The sequence below is a fragment of the Panthera uncia genome, chromosome A2, assembly GCF_023721935.1.
Source record: "Panthera uncia isolate 11264 chromosome A2, Puncia_PCG_1.0, whole genome shotgun sequence".
Taxonomy (NCBI): Eukaryota; Metazoa; Chordata; class Mammalia; order Carnivora; family Felidae; genus Panthera; species Panthera uncia.
In genome coordinates this window covers 35,021,054-35,044,192 of record NC_064816.1, presented here as the reverse complement: position 1 = coordinate 35,044,192, position 23,139 = coordinate 35,021,054, and the positions used below count along the sequence as shown (strand labels likewise).

General features: G+C 42.1%; 1 protein-coding gene across 7 annotated transcripts in view; it reads left to right on the top strand.

The window, feature by feature from the left end:
• FRMD4B (FERM domain containing 4B) overlaps positions 1 to 23,139 on the top strand; it is a 323,328-nt gene that overhangs the window by 185,060 nt on the left and 115,129 nt on the right. For all 7 annotated transcript variants that reach the window (XM_049640864.1, XM_049640865.1, XM_049640868.1 and 4 more), the window contains 2 exons: positions 15,119 to 15,184; positions 17,205 to 17,299. In XM_049640864.1, the coding sequence (XP_049496821.1) occupies positions 15,119 to 15,184; positions 17,205 to 17,299 (161 nt within the window). The remainder of the gene's footprint in view (positions 1 to 15,118; positions 15,185 to 17,204; positions 17,300 to 23,139) is intronic.

The following is a 23,139-nucleotide window of genomic DNA, read 5'->3' as shown; positions in this document are numbered from 1 at the left end:
AGGTGAGGAGATCTGTGCTAAGGATTACAATTTTATCCTCCCATTTTACAAATGAGAAAATGATGGCTCAAAAAAGTTTAATCAAATGCCCAAGGCCACAGAGCCAGCAATTAAAGAAGCTGTGAAGCCCACCATTTTCTCTCTCTTCCTCTGGGACGTCGCCTTGAGGCTGACACATGTGATTATCCACTATCGGTAGAGGGTCGGCCATATTCAAGAGCCAACACACTCCACATCATTTCCTGCATCACAGGGAGTTCTACTGAACAGTGATGCAAAAGATTTGCCATTGTGGGGACACCTGGATGGCTCAGTCGGTTAAGCATCTGACTCTTGATTTCGGCTCAGGTCGTGATCTCACAGCTGGTGGGATCGAGCTCTGCATCAGACTCTGCTCTGATGGCCTCAGAACTTGCTTGGGATTCTCTCTCTTTTCTGTCTCTCTGCTTCTCCTCCTGCTCTCTCTCTCTCTCTCTCTCTCTCTCAAAATAAATTAAAAGAAAATATTTTTAGAAACCTACAAAAAAAGAAAAAAAAGATTTGCCCTTTTCACCTCTGCCCAGTCTTGATTAGGAAAGTGGGAAGGTCACTTAAAATGACCTATCTCATTATCTGTACACCAAAGAAGAATAATTTCTGATCACTTCCATTATAGCATTATATTTATTTGTCTGATTCCCCACCCACCAAACAAAAGGTACAGTTATTATTTTATCCCCAAGAGCCTGACACACAGTAGGTGCTCAAAAAATATTCATTCACTGCAAAGCAAACCAAATAAATCAATGAATGAAGCCAGCATAATGGAGAGTGTTGACAATTTGGTGGATATTTGGTATTCTGTAATCAGAGGGAAGCAATGATACAATGGAATACTATTGGGGTGCCTGGGTGGCTCAGTTGGTTAAGCATCCAACTTCAGCTCAGGTCATAATCTTGTGGTTTGTGAGTTCGAGCCCCATGTCGGGCTCTGTGGTAACAGTTCAGAGCCTGGAGCCTGCTTCAGATTCTGTGTCCCTTTCTCTCTGCACCTCCCCTGCTCATGCACTCTCTCTCTCTCTCTCTCAAATAAACATTTAAATTTTTTTTTAAATAAAATGGAGTATTATCCAGTTACAGGAAAAAAAAATAGCCCAGGTTGCCTTCCATGCCATTTTCATTAATAACTTAACCATTGTGGAGGCGGGGAAGGAGACACATATGAATCTCAGTAAGAACTGAGCGAAACATCACTTGCCTGTAACACAAAAGGAAAGGCATTGTAATGGAACAAAACAAAGTTCTACAAATACTCCTAATTCCCAGCCACAATGTTTGTGGAAACCTAGGGGTGACTTCTGCAGGTCCCCCACTTTTAGTCCCTGCCAGCACCGCAGGGGCCACTTTCTTTGTATAAATAAATCACGTCTCTTTGATAAAACTGTTCCCGCTCCAGTGCCTTAAACCCTCTATGACTCAAAAGGTGTCAGTAGTTAGAATAATAGTTCTCAAGCCAGAAAAACCAGGACTTTATCACCAGGGCTGTTATAAAATTCTCCAATTAAAAAAAATTTTTTTAACATCTATTTATTACTGAGAGACAGAGCATGAGCAGGGGAGGGGCAGAGAGAGGGAGACACAGAATCTGAAGAAGGCTCCATGCTCCGAGCTGTCTGCACAGAGCCCGGTGCGGGGCTCGAACTCACAAACAGCGAGATCATGACCTGAGCTGAAGTTGGACACTTAACCGACTGAGCCTCCCAGGTGCCCCAAAATTCTCCAATTTTTTAAAAGTTCATTTCTTTTCATTGACTTTAGTCTAAGAAAAGGCTTCAGGGATGGGCAAAGTGAGCACTTGAGGCAGCCAGGAACATGCTGATGGAGCATTGAAGATTCCCAAAGGACCCATGGGTTGGGAGAACTGTATTCTCTTTACAATTCTAATTTCCTGCTAATGAAAGTCTTCCCACTGTCAAATGCACAAGATGAAACATCGCATGTAGGAGCTAACATGTATTTTAGTTGTTGTTGTTGTTTTCAACTTGACTCCTTAGTGAATATTTTGTAAAGGTCAGGAGAATGGGGCAGTAGAAAGCAGGAACTACGATCTAGAGTCTCGGCCCTGTCTAGCTGTGTGACCACGAAGAAGTCACATCCCTTCTTCGGAGGCTTCTGTGACCTCATCTATGAAATAGGGACAGGACACTCTGGCACGTTAAAACTTGTAAAGTTTAAAAGAAAAAGTAGAAATGAAGGTGCTTTGAAAGTTTAAGCACTCTAGACAGGAAAAGTGGCATTAGTACTAATATAATAGTAATTTATATTACTTGCTCCTTTCTCTGCGGTAGAGTTCAAGGGCAGAGTAGGACCTACTTAGCACCGGAACATGGCCTTTGAGAACATCTACCCTGAAGGAGTGTGTATAGCAATTGCTTGATTTTTATTAGTGAAAAGTATAATAATACTCTTAAAACGTGCATGTGCTCTGCTAAGTATTTTATGTATATTATCTCATATGACCCCTCCACCCCCAGCCCTAGGAAGTGGGTACTATTAGTATTCGCACTTTCAGATGGGGAAAACAAGGCTCAAAAGAAGTAAGGTCACCTGAACAAGGCCACACAGGAACTGAAGAGCAGAGCTGGGGTTGAAACCCAAGTCTGTCTGACTCCAGAGCCTATACTCTTGACCTTCACCCTTCCAAATAATACCGTGTATTTTTTTTTTTTATTTTTTTAACGTTTTATTTATTTTTGAGACGGGGAGAGACAGAGCATGAGCAGGGAAGGGGCAGAGAGAGAGAGAGACACAGAATCCAAAACAGGCTCCAGGCTCTGAGCTGTCAGCACAGAGCCCGACGCGGGGCTCGAACTCACGGACCACGAGATCGTGACCTGAGCCGAAGTCGGCCGCTTAACTGACTGAGCCACCCAGGCGCCCCAATACCCTGTATTTTAAAAAGTAACAATAGCTGCTTCTTATGGAATGCTTACCATGGGTGAGGCAAAAATATTCCCGTGTCACAGCAGCTACTCAGAGAGTAGCTGAGTGGCTTGTCTGAAGTCTCCAGCCAGTTAGAGGCAGAGCCAGGCTGAGGCATTATATCCATCTGACGTCTGCGGGGCTGTTCCCAAACCACTGCCCTGCACCCAGTGGCTAAGTTGGCAGGCTCCCCCCTGTGTTATCCCCCTGACTAAAGTAAGTATGATGGAAAAGGCACTAGGAATTCCAGAACTTAATGATTTCCCAGTGAGTTTGCATAAGCTCCCATCCAGGCAGCTCTTTCCAGAAGCACCCATGCTTTTTTAAGTGACCCAGCCCCTCACCGCCCTCAGAGAGGCTATTCCAGAACAGCAAGTCCAAGCAGCAGTGCTGAGGCAGGGCCACAGGGGAAAATATTTGGTTCCCTGGATACAGCTGCATATGTTGGGTGAAATTTCCTCTCACAAGACTTGGTCCCTTCTGCTGGAGGCCGAGCGGAACTGAGATCCAAACGGCAGCAGTGCAAGCAGGGAGAAACTTGCCGACAGAGCATAATGATACATGCTCGGTTCTGCTTGTGAATGAAAAAGCTGGAAATGCCTTTCACCCGTGCTGTAAGGTCACGGCGGCCGCCCACGGCAGGGAGAAGAGTTCCACTGGTTTGATAGATTCCAGAAAGATAGCACCACAGCTGGTTGTGATCTGGTGATTAACAGGCAAAGGAGTTAACTCACTTGCCAAGGAGACCTTGACAGAAAGAGGGAGAAGACTCAGAAGCAGAGCAGCAGATGGAAATAAAGGGAAATTCATTCATTCCACACGTATTTATTAAGCCCCGCGATGGGCTCGGCACTGTTTTGGGAGCTAGGAGAGCAGCAGTAAATGAAACTTCCCTTCCAGTGGCAAGAGAACAGGAAAAGCAAATGGCACTGAGCATTTGAAAGGAGTGCAGTCCTTGATCAGCAGACCCTCAGCAGTGAGCTTGCGTCCTGGGGATTTGGGGAGGTATCATACTAAGGTGTAACAGGTATCTTTTTTGTTGGCCTCTGCCTGCCAGGCTAGGTACTCTGTTGGTAGGTATCATTAGTCCCATTTTATTTATTTTTTAATACTTTATTTCTGTTTTGAGAGAGAGAGCACAAGCGGGTGAGGGGCAGAGAGAGGAGGACAGAGGATGCAGTGGGGGCTCTGTGCTGACAGGGTGACAGCAGCAAGCCTGATGTGGGCTTCGAACTCATGAACCACGAGATCATGACCGCTGAATTTCTCCAGGGTTATTCTGGTAAGTGTTTAACAAGAGGTTCTCTGGAGAAAAGGGCCCGGATGTATATATAGCATTTGCCAATTTCTGTGGTGTATATACTCTCACCTTGGCCAACCTCACGTTACCGCTGTTATCTGACTGACTGGGAAGAGGTGAACAATAGCCTGCCGCCATTAAATAGTATTGCTGCCCTACTGACTCAGTAGACCTAAATAACCTCATGAGCAAAGATAATCGTAAAACACAAATAACTGGAAAATGATGAGTTTTGAGCATTTATTACCTGTATTTTTTTTTTAAATAAGCTCCATGCCCAACGTGAGGCTTGAACTCATGACCCAGAGATCAAAAGTCGCATGCTCCACCAACTGAGCCAGCCAGATGCCTTTTATTACCTGTATTTTTAATGTAATTTATTTTGTTGTAAGTTTATATGCTGTAATTTTTAATATTGGGTTGTGCTTAACAACCAGCTCAAAAATGAGACTGTAGGCTCTCATGGGTTGCTATGACACAAGTCCACATCACCATTGTCTCTCCTGAAAGATTCTTTTCCCCTCATTGTATTTTTCTAGTTCTGGCTCAGAAATGGCTTATGGCTCCTTTTTCATATTTCCTTTGTCTCCTTGACCTGTGGCCTTCCACAGCTTTTTGTTTGTTTCATTTTAATCACTGAAGCCTGAGTTAACCTCAAAAAAAAAAAAAAAAAAAAAAAAAGGGCGCACCTGGGTGGCTCAGTCAACCATCTGACTTTGCCTCAGGTCATGATCTCATAGTTCGTGGGTTCGAGTCCCGTGTAGGGCTCTGTGCTGACACCTTGCTCAGAGCCTGGAGCCTGCTTCAGATTCTGTGTCTCCTTCTCTCTCTGCCCCTCCTCCGTTTGCGTGCTCTCTCTCTCTCTCTCTCTCTCAAAAATAAAGAAATGTAAAAAAAAAAAAAAATTTTTTTTTTAAGAAGACTTAATCCTGTTGAAAATGCAAGCTGCACCAAGTGACCAAGAATTTTCTTCACTAAATGTTAGAAGCCTGTAGGTTGAGAAGGGAGCGTTTTTTCCATGATGGTAAAATGAGTCCTGGACATTATGAGTAAGACATTTTCTATATTGTCCAGCACGTGCTTGACTTTTCTGTTTTCGCAATTTGGTGATGCTTTTCTAAATTCCCTACCCAAATGTGACTTTTCTACCAACCCAGCTAGTGCTCTGGAACCTAATACAATCCGTCTGTATTATTTATAAACTTCCCAAGGACTGATTTCAGCCTCTACTTGTACATGGACCACAAAGAACAAAGAGACTTTGAAAAGCATAAACCAGAGACATTCTAACAGGGGTTGGTGAAAAATGGAAGCGAGAAAGCTCCGACAATGAAAGTGTACTCCAAAACAAATGGAAAGTTGGTTTTGGTTTTCTAATTAATTTTTGTGCAGCTTTAGGTTTCCTGGGCAATAGATGTGATTTATGTGCTCTGTGGATGGCATACGTTCGGCCCAGATTTCCGAATGGGCTGTACGGTGAATAAACGGTACCTAGAATATCTTTCAATTGCCAAGTGCTGCAGTTTATTTTTAAAATCCCTTCACCCGAGCTGTGCTTGTCTTAACTTTTAAGTTTTTGAAAGACGCAGTACTTTCGCTCATTCCTACAGGCTGTTTTTCACGGGAGAAGAGAAAACTGACAGTTGGCAAAGCAGAAAGTTTCCAAACCACAGGGTGTCTGCTCCTTGCATAATCACCAAAGCCAAAATTTCCATTTTCTACAAGTTGATGGGAGAACTTAACTTCTGGTCGAACCTGAACTGCAGACAAAAGCTAAAATCCCCCACCCCAGCCCCTGGGCTGTGCTCTTGGCTTTTCTTGGTTACACTTGGTGACTTTTCCTGTTTACAATGTCCGTGTCCTCCCATTTTTTCTTTTTCGACTCGATACTGTACCATGACTTCTAAAAATACAGCCTAACAACTGGTTTTAAGTAAAGAGGATGTTTCTTTCTGGAAAGGAATGGCGGGTATATCCTGCATGGTTTTCTGAAAATAAACATTTGACGGTCTCTCATCGGTGCCTAACCTGAGTTTCTCACTGGAAAAGCGCAGAGTATTTCTAAAGAGAATCCTGCTTTTCATTGCAGCTTCGCCTGTGACAGTATGTCACCTGTTTCCCCCACTTGCTGTTGGGTGAGCTCTTAGTTGAGTTTGCCTCAGGCCTTTAGTAGCTAGGGAGCATGGGGTAGTTGTTCTCAACTTCTTGGGGTCTCTACTCCTTCGGTGTGAAACGGAGGGCCAAAAATACCTGCTTCACAAGGTGGCTGTAAGAATTCAGAGCATGTCATGGATGTCAAAGCACATGACTCAGACCTAACACTCATTTCCATTTCGTGTGGGTTGAGAACAAAAGCAGCCGGTCAGGCCCAAGACACCCCCTGGTCACAATCAGATAAGAAGCAAGGTTTATAAGTGTTTCCCCAGCTTTGGGTACCAGGGCAGCTAAAAATGGCAGTTTTGAGTTAGTCTGTTGGTTATCCCTGAGAAATCAGAATGGCATTAATCTTCAGCTCTGGGTCGACCACTCTCTCCAGGGTTTAACTGGTAGATTGATTTTCAACTCAAATCTGACAGCTTGGCCTCTTAATAATCCAGGAGAACTTTTTCCTTGAGAAAAATAATTGTTTAAACAACTTAAAATAACCACTTACAGTTAACATAATAGCACGCAGCAGCTTACAAATCATTTCCACTAGTCATAGTACTCGGTGCACTAGAGTAAGAGTAAAGCTGATAATGCACTCCAGGCACTTAGCACAGACTCTAACACCTAATCTATAACCAATAAATAGAGCGTGTTACTGGTGATAGGATTATCATCTGTACTTTTGAGGTAGATTTGAGGTTCAACCTGTATTAATACAAGAGACAAACAAAGCTAAGTAAGATTGATTCTTATCATTCTCATTTCACAGGGGCAGAAACTGAGATTTAGAGAGATACCATGATATTGATGCCCTACTCTTAGTTAAATGGCAGAGCTGGGACACAATCCAGACCTCCTGATTCTAAATCCTGGCGTACCTCGCAGACACCAGGCTGGGGGCTCCTGATGACCTTCAGCTCCAGATATAATACGTAGTTTTGTTTCTTTCCTTTCTTTCTTCCTTTGAAAGTTGGGCTTTCTTTTCGCCAGCCTTAAGAGATCAGGCTATAATCTGATAAGCGATTGTCTTTTATGAGACTGCCCTCCCTAGAGACTGTCTGCTAAAGCTGACCAAAATTCCTTGCCAGGTTTATGCTGGAGCTGCAGAAAATGGCTGTTCCCTGACCAGCCTTCCTGGTTTGCTTTTCTTCAGCCTCTGCCTGAAAGGAGTTTGCAGTTGAATGCTAATGTTCGGAAAACAGCGTTATCCCTTCCATCTGTAGTGGGTGCCTCTTGTCAAGAACAGTGGTCCAATATAAATTCTGTCTATCAATTTCCTAATTTCTCACACTTCCAGGGTAAGATACGGGTTGTACAGATGCTCAGAACTTAATTCCGTTGCTAGTTGAGCTATTTCAGAGCCCTTACAATAGTCTGAAAATATTTGTTTAATTGTTAATAATTTCTTTTCTTCTCCTTATGTCTAGAACAGTTGTTCTCAACCAGGAATGACTCCCCCACCCCCACCCCCAGGAGACATTTGGCAATGTCTGGAGATATATTTGGTGGCCACAAGCAGGGTGGAGGTGTTACTGACATCTGGTGGGTAGAGGCCAGGGATGTTGCTAGACATCCTACAATACACAAGACGGCCCTCATAGAATTATGATGTCTATTCCTACCCAGAGCAGTGCTTATACTTTGAAAGTCCTCAATAAATATTAGTCGAGCAAATGAATGAAAACCTGTTTCAGACCTACACTATGTTAATGGCATTGTTTTCTAGACTGCATCTTAAGCCCAAAGTGTTGTGGAGTCAGACCCAAATAAATGATAAATGTCATTGATAAATGTCATCCTGTGCCCAGAGCGTTCACATAAGCATGACAGAGCCAGCAGCCCAAGCAGGGGGAGCAGGGGGGATGAAGTCCATCCTGATGTTCAGTGAAAATCAATAACAAACATATAGACCCTGTTTTTAGCACTTGCCCATATTTTTTTTTTTTTCAGTGCAGGGCCAGGTGGTAGCAAAGGAATAGTGATTGCAAAAGCCTTGTGCCTCTTCTGGCCTTGGTGCCACATAGTGACCTGAGCCCGGAAACTCTGGTTTGGTGAGTCTAAATGCGGCTTTTCCAAAACAGTGTTTTACTTGGTGGTCAAGATGATATGTTAAATGCCTCAGCTATGTCTTTTAACATATAAGGCCTATTAGATGGGAAATACCTTACAGCAGAAGTAATATAGCAGTGAAGGCCACAGATTCTGCAGTCAGAATGCCTGTGTTTCTACCTTTCTGAGACTCCTCCCATCTCTGTGCCTTTGTGGAGTTGGAGTCAGTCATTTACCTTCTCGGAGCCTCGATTTTTCTCATCCACAAAATGAAGCTAGTGTTGGAATCTGCCTCACAGGCTTGTTATGAAATGAATTTAGGGGCACGTGGCAGGTTCAGTCAGTGGAGCATGTACTTGTTAATCTTGGATCGTGAGTTCAAACCCCACATTGGGAGTTGAGATTACTAAAAATAATTTAATAAGATGAAATAAAATAAAAACATAATTGAAAATGAATTTAAACAGCCCATGTAAATAAAGGAAAGGGCTCGGATTAGTGCCAGGCACGCGGTCAATGGCCATTAATTATTGTTAACATTTTTCCTAAGTCCGATCACTCAGTTACCCAGTTTTGTCTTTGGAAAACGGAATTCTCCGCTTCTTTATCATTCTCGTCACCCAGCCAATTTTCCTTTCTCCCTTTGCTGCTTTTATGCCACCTGCCCCTCTCTCTCACTGCCTCCCTTTTGCCCTCTACTCCCAGTGAACCTACAAGACACACAGGAGTCCTGCTCCTATGCAACTAAGGGAACCTGAGATTCCACCCCAGTTCATAGTAACATGACCTAAGACAAGTTACCTAACCTCTCTGCACTTTACTTTTGTCATCTACAAAACCTAAATTGTAAAACTCTTCACCTCCTAGGAATGTAAGTAGCATGAGAGGAGAAACTTGCACGTGCACTTACATGACATAGTAAGTGGTTATAGAAGCTAGGAGAGTCGTTCGTTGAGATAGGTAAAAGAGGTTCCCAATGATTGCACATTGGGAAGGTAGGCACCATCTTGAAAGAACTCGAAGGAAAATCACAGCTGACTCGGTATGGAGACATCTGTGTCAGTCTAGGCCATTCTCTGAACGGGAGTGTCAATAGCTCATATTCAGTCAACACCCAGAGATGATATAAAGGAGCCCCTGTTCAGCTAGGATTGACATCATTTGGGCGAAATATAAAACTCCGTCCACTCAATAGATCCCAAAGTAAGAACGTCCTAGATACACCCTTCTACCTCTCTCCAGTTCTTCCAGAATATCTCATCTGATGAAGAGTTTAATAGCACACCTTGTTTTCAGGGTAGAAAGCTTGTTTGTTATGTAGAGAGTCTGTCTGGGCCAAGGCTTGGGAGGTGTTTCGGAACATCCTCACTTTACATTATGCTATGCAAATTTAAATCATTTGTGAACTTATTTCATTATTAACTGTGTCTATGTTCTGAGCAGTAAAGGCGTTCCTTCACTCAGGTATTTGTTGACCACATTCTTACCCTGTGCCAGACACTGTTCTAGGCCCTGGGGATACAGTAGTGAACAAATCTATCAAGGTCTCTGCCATGAAATTTAACATTCTGATGGTGAAAGATAAGGACAGAGGGATGCCTGCGTGGCTAAGTGGGTTAAGCATTCAACTCTTGATTTTGGCTCAGGTCATGATCTCATAGTTCTTGAGTTTGAGCCCCACATCAGGCTCCTTGCTGACAGTGCCGAGATTCTCTGGGATTCTCTGTCTCCCTCTCTCTCTGTCCCTCCCCCACACTCTCTCTGTCTCTCTCAAAATAAATAAATAAGCTTTAAAAAAAAAAAAAAGATGACAGAAAAACAAAAAACTAACAAAAAGTATTAGCTATAAGGAAAATAAAGCAGCATGATATGAGAGAGTATCCAGTCTCCACTTTATTCTGAGGACAGTCCTCTTAGAAACAGTGGCTTATGATTTAAGATCTGAAAGATGTGAAAGGACCTAATCATGCAATAACCCAGGGAAGGGCATTCCAGAGGGAACAGCAAATGCAAAATTTCAAAGGAGGAACAACCTTTATTTTGAAAACGAAAAGAAGGCCAGTGTGGATGGTATGTTAGTACAAAGGCAGATGGCTTGGAAATAAAATTAGAGAGGGTAAGGGGTTGGTTGTGTGAACATTGTTGACAAGGTAAGGAGTTTGGGCAATTTTAAGCAAGAAAGTGAAGGGATTTCATCTGTATTTAAGAGGCATAGCCATGTGGAGTTTGGATCCTTACAGGACTCAAATAAAAGCATGGAGCCTGGTTAGACAGCCGGTTTTGCACATATCCAGGCAAGGGATGATGGCGAATTAGACTTCGGATGGGTCACCCCGCAAAAAATCCTGAGGAGTCATTTTTATGGGGTAGACTCTCTCATGCTAGGCTTTCAGAAAAGGTCAAAAGAACAAGAGAGAAGAAGAAAGAAAAAAAGAAAGCAGCTTGCTGCTTCCCTCACCAAGCTTTCGTATTTCCTTGTTCCAAAGAACCACTAGTGCAAAACCCAAGCAGGGCTGAGGTTCTGGTCTTTTTCTGTAGTTGTGATTTCCTCTTACTTTATGAGCTGACCCTGGTTGTTATGAATGGTCCCACACTGCCCTATCTGGACTCGCCTTTGGATTTCTTACCAAGTCTTCCTCCTCTCTTCTCTCCTAAATCAGGTCGTGGTATTGGGGGCTGGGGGTGGGGCGTTTTCACACAGACTTGAACCCCACTGTGGGCTACAGGTCAGGGCCTCAGGGCACACCCCGAAGCCAGAGGTCTGGCCTGTGCCCAATTCTCACTTCCCTCTGCTCTTCCTCATTTGACCGGTGACCAGATGGACAAGGTCCTTCCACCAGCACCCAGTGCTTAGCATCAGAGGACCCGCTCCACCAACTGGGGAGCAAACACAGGGCAGCCACAGACTGAGTGGGAGTTTTAATCCAATATGTACGATTTTTAATCTTCATCTTCCTGGGGTTGAATGGAGGAGGAAGTGGCAGGAAGGGTCTCAAGTCTGTGGGTGGTAAGTGAAACTTTCCAAACAGATGATTTTTTAATGTTTTTATTCCACGTGAGGAGGGGTGCCACTGGGGAGGGGTCAAGCCTGAAAATGTTCGGATGGTGTCTGTGGAGTTCAAAAGTGATTCTGGGGGGCGCCTGGGTGGCTCCATCAGTTAAGTGTCCGACTCTTGGTTTCAGCTCAGGTTCTCATGAACTCACAGTTCATGAGTTTGAGCCCCGCATCAGGCTCTGTGCTGATAGTGTGGAAACTGCTTAGGATTTCCTCTCTCTCTCTCTCTCTCTCTCTCTCTCTCTCTCTCTCAAATAGATAAATAAACTTAAAAGAAAAATGTTTAGGGGCACCTGGGTGGCTCAGTCAGTTACGCATCTGGCTCTTGATTTCAGCTTAAATCATGATCTCAGGGTTCAGGGTTCATGGGATCGAGCCCCTCACTGGGCTCCTCTCTGACAGCACAAAGCCTGCTTGGGACTCTCTTTCTCCCTCTCTCTGTCTCCCCCTGCCCCCCACCCCCACTCATGCTCTCCATCTCTCTCTAAATTAAAAAATAAAAATTTTTTGATGGGAGAATAAATGAATTATAGGAAGGTTTATTAGCTATTTGTTAAATTTTAGGCAAATAAGGAGTATAATAATTGTCTTTGTCGAAGTGGTTTATTTCATTCTCAGGGGTATCAGATTGAAAGCTACCAAGACATTGCTTATGAGGCTCAGAAAGGTTAAGTATCTTCTCCAAGGTAACACAGCTAGTAAGAGATAAAATATGATTTTGAGCCCAAGTCTGGCTTAGAATGCTTATGCAACTTACATCATTTTTCAGGCCTTGGTTTCCTGGTACTTAAATTGAGGATGTCCCCCAAAACAAAACAATACAAAACAAAATGAGGATGCCCCTTTCATAGGCTTGCATAGTAGTTGAAATACTATATGTTAATGAAGGTCAAGTGTCAGGCAGTTGGCCTGGTGCACAGCAGGCCCTCATTTGACATTGTTTTGTCTCTTCCCTGGTACCATGTGAACTTAAATAGGGGTTTGCTTATTCTCATGACAGGACTCCTAGGAACCTGGCAGATAATAAATTTTGGGGAGGCAGAGACCACAAACCCCATCGAAAGAGGGAACTGCTCTGCCCTACCCTGGCCAAATGTTGCCCAGCCCAGTGTTTCCAGATCATACCATCTACATTTTTCTTAAGTGGCATCTTCTGATTTCTAATGTCATCAACTAAAATGTATTCATAAGCATTGTTCTGACAAAAAAAAAAAAAAAAATACATCCACAACTTTTCAACCTCTGATTTAAGCAAGTGACAAGGGCAGGCCTCTCTATTGCTTAGAGGTGATCGAAGCAGTACTCTGGCCTCCCCGAGGAGGCATCCTCCCACAGAGGAAAGGGCTCGGTGAATACTGAACACGGATGTGCCAGTGTGGGCATAAAACTCTAGCATTTTTTCCCCTCCGGTTCATCTGCATTGCCCTTTTCCAGCTTGTCTTGTGTGGCAACTTGTCCCTTCACCTACTGAGATGTTTGTTCATTCCCCAACCCCCCAATGTCAGCCTTTCTCTTGGCTGTTGTATTTGTTGATCAGTGATTATGAGTAGATGACTTTTCTATATTAATGATATCATGTGGGGAGTCCATCCTTTGGAAACCTTTTGTTCTGATTTAGGTATAGATACCTGTGGTATCTTACAAAGATGCTTTTAGTTGCAAGAAGCAGAATCTGACTCAAGTTAGTTTCAATAAGAAAGAAGAAGTGGATTTATTAAAAGAATACAGAGGTGTTTCATGGAACTCAAGAACAAGAATTCACCCGAACCGGACGAAGTGACTACAAGTGACTAGAAAGACATTAGGAACCCAGACAGCAACTCTCTCGAGCTTTCCCCTTCAGATTGCGTGATTTCTCTTGCCCCCGTCCAGCTGCTTGTCTCCTTCATTCTCTTTGCAGATTGCTTTCCTTTTTGTCCACACACCGCAGCCCCTACAGCAACCACTTTCTCATCCTCTCCGACCCAATTCCAGATTCTCTGGACTGAGGCTCTGATTGGCCCAGCTTGAGTCAGGTGTCTGTTCCCTGGTCCAATCAGCTGAAGTCTGAAGCTGACGGGCTAGGACCAAGTTGTACAAACATGGCCACCACTGACTGTGATTGTCACGAGATGGGCAGACATGCACACACACACAAATACATTTACTGTTTAATTCTCTAGGATAGAATTATGTGTTGACAAAAGGAAAATTGACTAGTCTGAGCAAAGTATGATGGAAAGGAAAAAAAAGATGCTTTTTTAAAATCAGGAAATAAAATTCATTTGGATTATGCGATAACAGAGTAACTTGAAATATTGTACGAGTTTGACATACTCCTTAATGTATTCATGTTGTATCAGTTGATCTTTTGAGCATTTGATTTTCTCTTTCCATAGTACATGTTTTTGGGGTTTGTTTGTGTGGGTTTTACAAAAGAAGTAAAGTGATTTGAACGGACGTATTTCTTTCTTTCTTCCCATTGTATAGGAGAGTATTTAAAAAGATGACTTTTTTTGTTGTTGTTCAGTTAGACCTTATTTTAAATCTTGCTCTGGCTTTTTTCTCACTCAGGTAATGTCCAATACAACAATATTCAAAGCAAGCCATTTACTCTGAATTTTTTGAAAATATGTATATATCTATATCAGAACATACATGTAAAAACAGTCTGTATGGATTATCCTCAAACTGACAGGGTGGTGATTTCTACAGGTAAAATGATTTGTGGAGTGTGAGTTAGTGAAGGGGGATCTTTGTATTCTATGTATTGTTTAAATATTTGACAAAGAATATTTCCCAGTATTGCAATTATAAGTGACAATAAATATAATTGGAAATTTATGCTGATGGATATTGTTCTTAACTATGTATCTTAAGTGTTCGTAATTGTTCTTAATTATGGTAGTGATATACTATAAAGGGGACAGACGTTTCAGAGATGGAGACTTTCAGTTTTAACTGTAATGTCATCTTTTCCTTTACAATTATGCATGTATTCTATTTATTAAAATACATCAATGAGGGGCGCCTGGGTGGCGCAGTCGGTTAAGCGTCCGACTTCAGCCAGGTCACGATCTCGCGGTCTGTGAGTTTGAGCCCCGCGTCAGGCTCTGGGCTGATGGCTCGGAGCCTGGAGCCTGTTTCCGATTCTGTGTCTCCCTCTCTCTCTGCCCCTCCCCCGTTCATGCTCTGTCTCTCTCTGTCCCAAAAATAAATAAAAAAACGTTGAAAAAAAAATTTTAAATACATCAATGAATATAGGAATTTTCATTTGAAAAACAAAATATTGATTCAATGATAAATGGAGTAGTTTCCTCTAGGAAAGAAACGAACTTTTCATAGTATAATCTTGTATACACTATATAGACATTATTTTTTCAAAATATTGGGTTGTCTTTGCTTTTCATTCTTTTTTACATCCAAGAGTAAATTAATTAATTGATCGGTTGACTAATCCAACAGCTAATGCCGCCTCATAAGTCTGTGATCGAGGCTGTTGATTGACTCAACTGAATGCATTTTTAGGGTGAACACATCACATGTAAAACAAACTATAAATCGAGGTCAAGGGGTTGCTTGCCAGCCACAGCACTGATGCCACTCTTGCTATCTTGTCCCCACAGATGACAGAGGGCAGGCACTGCCAGGTGCACCTCCTGGATGATAGGAGGCTGGAGCTGCTGGTTCAGGTAGGTGTTGCCCATGAAGAGACAGCCCATACTGACTGGTTCCCTCCGTGAGCCTCATGGCCTCTGTTCAGGCTACTCACTTATCTGTGCCAATGACCTGGGATTGTTTGAGGGGCAAAAGGACAGCTGCTAAGTCAGAAGACTTGGTCTACCTGTGAGAATAATTATATTCTCATCAGGGATGTGGATTGGAGACCCTTGGATTCTAATCTCAGCTCTGACCGTCAGTGGCTGTGTGACCCCCAGGAAGTAGCTTTACTTCTCTGAACCTCTTGTGGGTAAACGGAGCACTGTAATCTTTCTCTGAAAGGGTTATTGTCAGCTGCAAATCTGCATCCTGCCACATTGCTGCCACACGGCAGTGTCCAGGTTAAATACCCCACTCGATCAGCTGTGCACTGGGATTGAGACTCCTTACTTTCCCTCAAAGAATTATGGCTAAAATCAAGCTAGATTACATATGAGAATGAAATCTTTTTGTAATATATATGGAGTATATGAGTGGTGATATTTTAATTGTTGATCCTTCTCTCTTCATTTACTCAACACTGTGGACCAAGGACCTAAAAAGAAATTGTGGAAATTCCCTCTGATAGCCACACTGAAGCTAGCCAGAACTCTCTTCTTTGACTGAACCTAAATTCTTCTCCATTCTGTGGCTCATTTCTCACCCACTATGCATAGGCTTCAATTAGAATAAAAATAGTCAACAACGTTTAGCCAGAGTGGACCTTTTAGTCCAGATTTCTGCCTGTTTCTTTCTTTCTTCTTTCTTTTTTTTTTTTTTTAATCATGACCATTCTTTCTTCCCCAGCAGCAAACATCCAACTCTGAAACCACCACAATGAGCCCTAAACTGTTTGGCTCTAAGTTCAGAAAGAGTCTATGTAGATGCCCTCTTGCATATCACCCTTTTCTTCCCTTGTTCCTGCAAATCAGGCGTCTGCTATCACCCGGGATGTTCCCCCAATTCCAAAACATGCATTTTGCCACCAGGCCCAGTGCTTCTCAAAAGTTCATAGATTAGATCCTTCTTCTAAGCGTTTAGCAAACACTGGTGACAATCGTATATACAATGGGTAAAATCACTCCATCTCAAGAGAGAGAGATGAAAAGCTTAGGCTTTGGAATCAGACAGAACTGGGTTCAATTCCCTGCCCTTACTGACTGTAACATCAGTCCAAGTGCTTAGTTTTTCTTGACTTTAGCCCCCTCATCTATAAAAGGGCAATAAGAACCCCTATCTCATAGGCTCATCCTAAGCACAAAGTGAAATAATGGATAGAAGGAGTTTGGGACAATAAATGGTAACGAGTAGTAGAGTCATAGTTTTATCTCTGATCCCACAGCCTTGGGTCTCCAGTCTCTTCAACTGGCACCCGGCAAGCAAGATTATTCCTACAGTCCACGTAGTGAGGTGTTTGATATTCTTTGTCTTGGTCACTAGCACCATAGTGCCTATAAAAGAGTATTTTTTCAGGAGCACCTGGGTGGCTCAGTTGGTTAAGCATTCAACTCTTGATTTTGGCTCAGTTCATGATCTCACGTTTTGTAGGATTGAACCCCATGGCAGGCTCTGTGCTATGGGACTCTCTCTCTCTCTCTCTCTCTCTCCCTCCCTCCCTCCCTCTCTGCCCCTCCACTGGTGGTGCACCCATGCTCTCTTTCCCTCAAAAATAAATAAAATTAAACATTCAAAATGACTTTTAAAAAAAGTATTTTTCCAAAACATCATCATGTTAGTAAATACATTGTCCCCTGAGAGGAAAAAGTAAATTACTGGGCTGAATTGCAAATACATGAAACTGACGATCTCATTGATGTTTCTATTACCATTTCTCCCCGTTCCCAATCTCTTGGAGAATGGTCTATAGTAGATTAACCTAGGCAGCCAAAGGGGGCAGATATTTAAAAACAAACAAACAAAAGCTGCTTTGAACTATTTGGGGCAGAGAAGGGTGGTAGCAAAAAGAGAGTGAAGCAACGAAATTGCTTTTCTGATAACATTTTATTTTGACAGCCCAAACTTTTATCAAGAGAATTGCTGGACCTTGTGGCTTCACATTTCAACCTGAAAGAAAAGGAGTACTTTGGAATAACATTTACGGACGACACGTAAGTCTTTTAGTAACATTCATTTCTTTCCCTTTCATCTGGACTACCTACTCACTGTCATTCACAATTAGCAAAAAATTGGTGGAAATGCCCCAAAAATTAGAATATGCCCTGCTTAGTTAAAGATTGTTTAATAACAGGATTTCTCTCCTAGGACTACTAGTGGAAAGGGAGAAGAAAGGGAATATTGATCATTTTTAAACATGAAAATATTGCCCTAAGTGTTTTAGAAATTTGTTTTGTAATGAGGTTGTTATTGTTGCTAGTACATCTGCACATATTTTTTAATGTAGATGTGTATGATTGATATAAACACTAGATCTTTGGGGTGTGTGGGTGGCTCAATCATTGGGCATCTGACTCTTTTGATTTCTGCTCAAGTCATAATCTCACAGTTTGCAACATCAGCTGTGCGTAGGGCTCTGCATGAGCCTGCTTGGGATTCTCTTTCTCCCTCTCTGTCCACCCCTTCTGCTCATGCTCCATCTCTCTCTCTCTCTCTCTCTCAAATTATTAACCATAAATTTTTTTAAAAAAAAGAAATACTAGATTGTTATTCACTCATATATTGAAATGAGAATTAACGTCTTGGGTATTGATGGCAAGAAAGTTTAAAGGCAGATGTGTGGCCCACCTGGAAAATACTGTAGAGTTTTAATACAGAATAAACTTCTCCAGTTCTACTTAGGTCCATTTTATGTCACCTCTTCACTATCTTTTTTTCTTTTACCTTAATTTTTTATGTTAACTTGTACATTGTATATATTTATCAATAATTTAAATGCTTTCTGAAATTAGACCTATATATAACAATAAAATCATAAGAATTTGGGGGCACCTGAGTGGCTCAGTCAGCTAAGCATCTGACTTTTTGGCTCAGGACATGATCTCACGGTTGCTGGGTTCAAGCCCAGCATCAGGCTGTGTGCTGACAGCTTAGAGCTGGGAGCCTACTTCAGATTCTGTCTCTCTCTCTCTCTCTCTGTCTCTCTCTCTCTCTGCCCCTCCCCACTCATGTTCTTTCTCTCTCTCAAAAATAAAGAAACATTCAACATCTATAATGCCATTTTAAAAGTGTATATGGATGAAAAGATTGCTTAGGCTTCAAAGACAAAATTTGTTGCATTTTGCTGGAAGTCATTTCTGTCAGGAAATAAATAAATAAATACTATAGTACAAATAAATAAATAAATAAACATTAAAAAAAAAACAAATATAAAATTCAAGAAAATGCCTTCCAGGCACAGAATATATTGGCCTACCAGTGAGCATTCTTCTTGTACTCTCCAAGTTCAAATGTTTCTTCAGTTCTTTAGTTTAACCAGGCAGAAAATAATCACAAGAAGGGGTTACTTTTTTTTAATATCTTGCTTCTGATTATTTCCAACCTAGGTGGGCCACTAGCCTAGGACCCCCCCACCCGCAACAACCCCCTACCCCCCACAGGAAATGCCGTCAGGCTCAGGACTTGGGCTGGACAACACCAGGCAATCACTTGCTGGGAGACACAAAAACCTGAAAACTTTGATCCCAGGCCCAGGATGCTTCCTGAATAGGGTTCCACAAACCAGAAAGAAAGTAAACTAGACATCACTCACCTCACTCAGAATCACAAAATTATCAGTTCACGCAACAACTATTTGAGACCCTGTATGATCAGTCCTCTGCTGGGTGAAATAGGAAGGGCAGATAAACCTCTAACCACAAGCTCTTAACTGGAAAGACAAGGCTAGTTCATGTGAATCAGTGATTAGACGCATGCACAAAAACACACACACACACACACAGGTTGTAAGTGATTGTGAATGCAACAATAGCAAATAGAATATGGCGAAATCCTAAAATACATAATGGCTAAGTTATATGGTTAAACTGTAAGTGCTGTAAGCCCTAATTTAGAGAGGTCACATAGAATAGAGACAAAAAGCATGAATATTGGAATAACTTACTCATTCAACAAATATTTCTTGAGTGCTTACCAATTGCCAGCCATTGTCCTATTTCCAGAGATTCAGTTGTGCACAGCAGAGACAAGGTGCTTGCTTTCCTGGAGCTTATATTGCAACGGTGTGGTCTAGCAGAACAAACACATAGATCAGTGAGAAATCACTAGAAACAATACGTGCTTGGAAGAACATGATCAAGGCCATGATCAAGAAAGGTGGGGGGGGGGCAGTTTTAGATTGGTGGACAAGGAATACTTCTAGGAGGTGACATGTAATAAAAAGCAAGAACCAGTTCTGCAAAAGTTGGAAGGCATTCCAGACAAAAGCCAGTGTGAAAGCCTTGAGGTAAGACTGAGCTAGATTTTTTTTGGGGGGGGGGGGGGTTATTTTGTAGTTTTGAGAAAGAAAAAAAAATCCACTGTGACTAGAATATAGAGGGTAAGGAGGAAAGTGGTGCAAGTTAAAGGTTGAAAGGGAGGCAAGGAGTAGATGCTTTAGAATTGTGGTAGCTATGTGATTTTAGGCCAGTTACTTAACATCTCTGACCCTCTGCTTTTCTCATCAGTACATCGGGCATAATAATAGTACCTATATAATAAGGACTATATAGGACACGTGTAAAGGGTACTAGTATGATGTACTGTTAAGTCAGGTCAGGCGTGCACAGGCACCCACTAAAAGGAAGCTGTCATGCTATTTTTGGTACTGGCAGTAAGTTCAGTGTCCAGAAAGGGCTAAAGGAGGACTCGAGTGGAATTCACACAAGAGGATGACTACAGGGGTACCTGGGTAACTCAGTTGGCTGGGCATCTGACTCTTGATTTTGGCTCAGGTCATTATCTCATGGCTCGTGGGTTCAAGCACCACATCGGGCTCCATGCTGACAGTGCAGTACCTGCTTGGGATTCTCTCTCTCACCGTCCCTCCCCCACTTGCAGGCTCTCTCTCTCTCTCAAAATAAATAAATACATAATTTTTTTAAAAAAGAGGGTAATTACCAATGGACAGTGAAAGGCAAGTAGACTTGGGGTAGAGGGGAGAGGAATGGGAGATGACATTCCAGGGAAGACTTATTCTATGGGCCAGTGCATGAGCATGGTAATGTATATGATTACATTGTGGAGCAAGATACAAGACGGACAAGATCATAGGTGAGTGAGCCCTGCGTGTCACATAGATCCTAGGCCACTGCAGGATGTTATGCCCAGGAGTTACATAATTCGTGACTGGTGTTGCAAGTTCCCCAGGCTACAGTGTTCATGGTGGGCTGGAAAAGGGGGTCCTGGCTACATGGATGGCTTCTGGGAAAGCTCCCAGTTCAGGTGAGCATAACCAAGCAGTGCATAAATCAGGCATGCAGATATAAGACTTTCTCTTCAGAAGGAAAAGGAATAATATGAATGACTTTCTTTAATGCCTTGGGCCACCCTCCCCCTCTTCTCCTCTGGGATTTCTTTCTAAATCCTCTCCTGGGAGAAGAAAGTCTCACTCAGGCGCCTCCTCCAGCTATCTCCTTTGGCGACAGTGGTTGATGGTTATAGTCTTTCCAAGAAGCCTGGCTCCAAACTGTCCTCTGTGTACTCCCCTGCAAGTGACAGCAGAGTCTATTTTTGAATTATGACCAGTTTGGAAGGTGTCTTCTGGCTCTAGCTGTGTTTATTTTCAGAAGAAGTATGAGCAGGGCTTGGGGGGGGCGGGGGTGGATTTGGCCATTTCCACCTTTCTGGGGAACAGGTCTGGAAAATTGCTTCTGTCTAAGGGTGTCTCTTTGGAATGTCTTGGTCACAAGCCTAGCTCTTTTTCTTTGTCTGGTAAATATTTTTGGAAAGTATTTTCTTTCAGCACTCCCTTTCCCCCGCCCCCCATAAAACCACTGAGTCGGATCCCTCCCAGGATGCTGTCTGAATTGTATTTTCCAACCTAGATGCCACATCAGCCTTTTGCCTTCAGTGAACTTCTCTAAACAGAGTAAGGCAACGCTGAGGGGAACATTTTGTCAATGAAACTAGCCACTGTCTATGCCCTACTCCACAGGCCAAGAAGAGAAATGGAAAAATAGAGTTGTGCCGTTACATAAGAAAGGTAGTGATGGTGACCAACAAAAATAAATCCGTGGCCCTGCTGGAGGGCGGGGTAGAGTTCCTTGAGATTATGCTTGGAAGTACCTCCTGGTGATCGGTGTGCAGAGGCAGTCTTTCACCCCTAGAGGGCAGTCTCGCCCTCCTGAGATAGCCGCCTTGAATTTCGCCAAAATGGTTCCCATCTCTTCAACTCACTTGATTTTTTTTTTTAATTCCACTGTTTTGAAAGGCTTTGTTGAATAAGCTTTGTTTATGAAGAAATAAATAGGTTTTACAACACACTTGTGAGTTTTGATTACCATCCCGTTCGATGGATGTGAGATGATGGGCTTTTTGACCCATATACTTCTATATATACTTCGCCACCCTCTCGCCGAAAAAGTTTGCTTTAGGGTCGACCTGTGTGCACAGTTTCATAGAGGTGAATGTGTAGATTCAACTTCGTGAGATACTGATTAGATCTAGAATATTTGCTGATGGAAAAATTTGAGAAAAGCCGGTTAGAAGCAATAAGTGCTTTTTGATCTCATTTTAGTCTCAGAGACTGTAAAACAACACGTTAACCTTAATTATATCTCAGTGATAGAGTTATGGGTAGTTTTCCACTTTTTGTTCTTCTAATTTTATTTTGTTGTGAGATTATGGATGGATTTTTTTAAGTTTAGTATTATTTTTTTGTCATAATCTCTACACCCGATGTGAGACTCAAACTCATGACCCCAAGATCAAGAGTTGTATGCTCTTCCAACTGACCCAGCCGGGTGCCCCTGGGTAGATTTTTTAAATATAATATTTAATTTATCCTTTAAAAAATATTTTTATATTACATATACATAAATGCGTTTTTATAAAAATCATTTAACATGATAGTTGAAGCCAGTCCCTTTTGATTATCTTCCCACTCCAAATGTTGCAGTTTACTCTAGACCTCTCTAGAACTATAAGCATTTCATCCATAGATAATAGTGTTTTCAGTGTGCATCTTTGGTTAATATAATTGATTTATGCTGTATATGGTATTATACAGTTTGCTTTATTCATTCTTGGACATGATTCCACGCAAGTTCATGTAAATATACACTGTGCTTTTTTAATGATGCCACATCTTTCCTATATAAAAGCAAGAAAAATTATTCAAAATTAGTCTCATTTTCCCTAAAAACTTTTGAGACCTGATACTGTACGCTATTTTATGTATTTTAAGACATATATTTGACACATGTCTGAAGTTGGCATATGTCTTTAACTCAGTACCATTCTAAACTGCATGAAATACAGGGGAAGAATCTCTTACCTTCTAACCCCCATGTTTGTATTTTTTATGCACAAAAGCAGTATTTCTAAAAACTTCCCCTTATATCATTTATATCAGCTTATTTATCTTTGTAATAGTCCTCCAAGTAAAGCTAGGGACAATTATCATAAGCCTCATCTTAAAATCACAGAAACAAAGACACATTTTTTCCAGTGTTGAGACTAGTAAGTGACAGAGACCAGCCAAAAGTTATAAAAGCTGATTCAGCCCTGTAGTCCCCTGTATCCACAGTCTTGTGCTCAAAGCCCTGAACTTAAGTCTTAACTTTGCCACCTTTTTTGCAACCTTATTGTAAAATATAGCTGTAATATGTAAAAAGTTCCAGCTTAGGTGGCACAGAGTAGTTGCTCAATAATGAGAAGCCCTTCTGCTTCTCCTTTACTTTCTCTTCCTTACCCTTCTCCTCCTTCTCTTGCTCTTCCTCCTCCTCCTTCTTCTTCCTCTTCTCCTGTTCCTCCTCCATTCTCCTCTTCCTTCTCCTCCTCTTTCACTCTCCTC